Source organism: Mizuhopecten yessoensis, unplaced genomic scaffold (assembly GCF_002113885.1).
Source record: "Mizuhopecten yessoensis strain PY_sf001 unplaced genomic scaffold, ASM211388v2 scaffold2119, whole genome shotgun sequence".
Lineage (NCBI taxonomy): Eukaryota > Metazoa > Mollusca > Bivalvia > Pectinida > Pectinidae > Mizuhopecten > Mizuhopecten yessoensis.
Window position 1 is genome coordinate 140604 of NW_018404387.1, and position 4834 is coordinate 145437.

Consider the following 4834-nt stretch of genomic DNA (forward strand, 5'->3'; position numbering starts at 1 on the left):
AAAACAAACTGTTATACTCAAAACTAAACACAAGTCTGCGAAGAATAAACGTCGGTTTAAACAATAAACGGTGACTCGTCAAATATAAACTATAATCCAAAAAATACACACAAAAAGAGAACAACTAAACGATTTTTGAAAATTAAACGAAAAAATGAAAAAAATACACGGTAAGGGTCCACCAGTGATATTCCGAGGTCATTGAGTCATAGGTCACAGTAGTGGTGTTTGTCTTTTCCATCCGTCTGTCGTTACGACATCTGAGGTTAGACTTTTTCATGACCCTTCATCTTTCTATGTATGGGTATTTTTTCCCTTTTTTATTAAGCCCCTACAGGGGCATCAAGCAGTTGAGGTAAATCTTTAAAATTCTTCTCCTTCTGTACAAATGGAAGAATTTTAAGCAAATTTTGTCTATAACATCCTTGAACAAGGGGAATTCAAATCTGTAAATACGAAGGGTGTGGCTCTCCTTGGGGCAAAGGGGCAGGGCCAATTAGGGAGAACATGGGGGAAAATGTTTAAAATCCATCTTCTGTATCAATGGAAGAATTTGAACCAATTTAGAGTAGTGCAGAGGCAGAGGGGTGGGGAGTAATTTGTCCATATTGCTTAAACATACCTTTTCTCTGGATCAGAGTGATGGATATCATCCATATTGACCTGGGCTCTGGCCCCAACCCTAGGGACTCAATTTCTGGGCCATCATTTTAAATGGTTTAGATTCCTACCCCATTACTATTTATCATTTGATAAGCACACAGAATTAAATATAGTCATGATGTTAAAATTGACCGATTGGTCTTTCTCCACCCCATGGAACTTCATACCTGATACATAACTTTGAAACGGTTGAGATCTCCACCCAATAACCATACATACCATTGCTGGACATCAAGAGGTGAACACAATCAGGATATTGGTACTGACTCTTGTTTCTAGCCCAACCTTTGCCCTAGGGACTTTATTTCTGGCCCATAACTTTGAAGTTTTTAAGCTCCTGAACAGATAGCCATATACATATATACAAATATGTACCATTGCTCGGCATAATGATCCAGGTGAGCGATACAGGCCCTCTTGGCCTCTTTTAACTAAACAAGTGAAGCTCTTGTTTATCATGTGGCCCACTGTTACCAAGATGTGTTGATAAACCATTTAAGGATATCCAAAAAGTAAACTGAAAATGTCAATGATTATCCACTGTAGCACAGACACTATTTGTGCAGAAAAAAAATGGTATTGAAGAAGTATTACCAAAACATTGGCTAAACATTAGTTGACTTAGCTTGACTTAGACAAAAGGAATATTGATTAAATCAATTCTTGTATGATAGCTAAACAGGTAGTGGATTGGTATCTCAACCAGTCAACTCGAGTTTTTCTCAGTTTCCCCTTGTTGTGATAGTTGTAACAGCTATCCCTGATTATCTCCCCTATCAGACTGATTTGTGTCCCCTTGCTTGTTGTGATAGCTGTAACAGCTATCCCTGATTGTCTCCCCTATCAGACTGATTTGTCTCCCCTTACTTGTTGTGAGGTAGCAGAGTACAGTAGAAATGGCTTGACCCTAAAAATAAAGGGCATGTCTCGGATAAACATGGATGGCGGATTCATCCTGCATAACACACCTACATATATATATATATTTATAAACAACATTTTGAATACATTTTTTTTAGAAGAACGATTTTTTTTTCAAAAAGTGATTTCCCCAGATTTGGGACTTGTGAAAACCATGGTTACCACATCAAAAAACACCAAAATATGCAAAATGTCATGATGTTTAACCCAGAATTTGACCCCCACAAGTAGAATTGTTTTTCTTAAAACCTGTCTGAAATTAAATATTGCCTATTGGTAACAGAAATACTCAGGTTTTAGCATAGGTAATTCCGTTGGATTTTTCACAATATTTACACATGTGCTGAGTACAAAAATAGACTACATGAAAAGCTAGCTTTTGTTGTTTAGACACAGATTTGTAAATGCCCAAAATTGTAGTCTAAAACCAAATTCAATTTTTTTTTGGAAAAATTATGAAGCCCACATAGTCCACTTCATCATGTGTATGCCAATTTTAGTGCTGATTTTTTTTTCAATTTTGATACATGTTATATTACAGGGGTTATTCATTGTATAAAATTATCACCCATGGCCACCGTACGCTACTGTACTCTGCTACCTGATAGCTGTAACAGCTGTCCCTGATTGACTCCCCTATCAGACTGATTTGTCTCCCCTTGCTTGTTGTTATAGCTGTAACAGCTATCCCTGATTGTCTCCCCTATCAGACTGAATTGTCTCCCCTTGCTTGTTGTGATAGCTGTAACAGCTATCCCTGATTGTCTCTCCTATCAGACTGAATTGTCTCCCCTTGCTTGTTGTGATAGCTGTAACAGTTATCCTTGATTAACTCCCCCCTATCAATGCAGAAATTTTCATATTCACTGTCTCTTGACAATCTGAAAACATTCTAAAATCTTATATTTAGGAAGATTTACTTTGTCTTGCCATGGTTTAAATCATTGTTCTGGAGGATAATTCTTAATAAACTGTGCCTGGAAATACTAACTGGTGTCTGAGAATTTTCTTTTTGATTTGGATTATTTCATGTTTACTTGAATAAAATATAATTGCTCAAATACAAATTGAACAAAAAATGTCCATTTTTATTGAAATCAGTAAGTTTACTATTGATTCCTGAAAAACTGTTTTGCAAATTGTTTTGTTACTCATGTGTACAATCGTGGAAGTATGAAGCATTAACACAGCTACATTTATAATGTTTGATCTGGATGAAAAAAGCATAAAATATTGGATGATACAATGACTCACCAATAACATTCTGCTTCATTGGTGCTGTAATTAAATTTTAGTATTCTGGTAATTTGATAGTTCTGCCCACCACCCCCTCCCAACCATCCCCTGCCAAAAAAAACCCCTTCAGAATTGTAGTGACTGTGTATGAAGAAAAAAATGCTTTCTATAACTTACTGTATGTAGTCACAGGCAAATATAGTTCATGATGGTTTCACTTATAAAGAAGTTTTGTTTATCAGGCATTTTGAATGAAACTAAATATGTGTGTGTTTTGTAGATGTTGGTGGACCAGACCGACTTCCTTGTTGTTGGGGTGATCGGGCCTCAGGGCAGTGGGAAGTCTACAGTCATGTCTCTGCTGGCCGGCAACTCCCCTGACGACAGTCACAGGTATTTCAAAATATACCTCCAACAATGGAATTGTTTTTTTCTGAGATAGACTAAAACTTTAGGAATAATGCTTTTATTCTGATAACTTTAGGAATAATGATTTTATTCTGATAACTTTAGGAATAATGATTTTATTCTGATAGATGTGGATACAGCTTGAGATGGATGATTGAAGGTGGTCAGGATGATAGATTTTGATGCTATGTTTTGTCAGGTATGGAAACCAATGGGAGTCGACACTTATGTCCCCTGTTTTTTATGGGTGGGTGGAGGAGCATATAGTGTTACCAAAGTCTGTCCAGATAAATTGTCTTGACTCTAGTGACTTTATTTCTTAATAAATTTTCATCAAAATAGAGAGGTCAAGTATGAGAATACCTCAGACAAGTTTATATTTCAGTGTCCCAACATCAACACAAATGTCTCTAGTGCTAATTATAGGTCAACCACAGCACCAAGGGGCATTCATGTCTTATAGACGTTTTCTAGCGTAGGAATTCAACATGCTTATAATTTGAAAAAATATTGATTCATTAAGTCATAACAAAAAAAATTCCTTATTTAGGGAATGAAATAAATCCTAAAATATCAATGAACCTACTTTACTACCTGATTTAAAATTTGTGTAGACAGTTCCTGTTCCTGCCCCAGACCCATGACACCAGTGAGCTGTGTGAGCACCAGACAAGTGGAGTAGACATGTTTGTGTCAGGCGAACGAGTCATCTTCCTTGATACACAGGTTTGTCAGGCATTTTGAAATTCTTTGTGGCAGTGACTAACGGCTTTTTAGCACACCATCAGCTGATGGTGGGTTATTTAAATCATCTGTCTCCCGTCATCCATCCTTAAGCAATTTTTGTTATCACTATATCTCATATTTCATGTGAAGGTTCCCCTAGCTTGGTCCTTAGTTATGCATGTTCTATTTTAAGGCTAGGCAGCCATCTTGGATTTTGACTGCTCAGGTTTGTTATCACTTTTTCAGCTAAGTACTGAACAGGACAAATTTTATTGATTCTTCCTCATTTTAGAGTGATCTGAAAAGCAAGATGGCCACCAGGCAGCCATCTTGTATTTTGACAGTTCAATATCATTTTCGTGTATTTTCAAGAACTAATTGACATAGTTTTCAGAAAGGTTCCATTTAATCTCTCATCTGTAGTTAAGCATTTTTCCTTTTAAGAATAATCTGAAGAACAAAATGGAATTGGCGGCCAGGCAGCCAACTTGGATTTCGAAAATTCATGATTGTAACATGACTGAACCTCCTCAAACTACATATGAAGATTGCCCTTTGTCTGTACAAGCCTGTTTTATTTTGAGAATGATGCACAGTTGTGCATGTTAATTGTCCAGTTGGTCTGTAGTTAAGCATATTTCCTTTTGAGAGTAATAATAAAACAAGATGGCCACCATCTTTCACAAATTTGACGCCCTAGAATTGTTTTTTATTAGGTAAATGCTGTGTATATATAGTTACTGGTGTTTTTATCACCCTAGAGTAAGTGTTTTGTTATCAAATAAAACATGTGTATAGTGACTGTGGCGTTTTTGACATCTTATAATAAGTGACAGCCCCAGTACAGTAACTTTTATGTGTTTGACAGCCTGTGTACAGT

At 36.5% G+C, this 4834-nt stretch overlaps 1 protein-coding gene across 1 annotated transcript in view; it reads left to right on the forward strand.

Annotated features, from left to right (window-relative positions):
- LOC110445222 (protein SMG9-like) overlaps positions 1–4598 on the forward strand; it is a 19891-nt gene extending 15293 nt beyond the window's left edge. Inside the window, exons 6-8 of the mRNA XM_021489724.1 lie at positions 3101–3213; positions 3843–3954; positions 4399–4598. Coding sequence (XP_021345399.1) covers positions 3101–3213; positions 3843–3954; positions 4399–4563 — 390 coding nt within the window. The 3' untranslated portion in view covers positions 4564–4598. The remainder of the gene's footprint in view (positions 1–3100; positions 3214–3842; positions 3955–4398) is intronic.
- Positions 4599–4834: the final 236 nt, after the last annotated feature.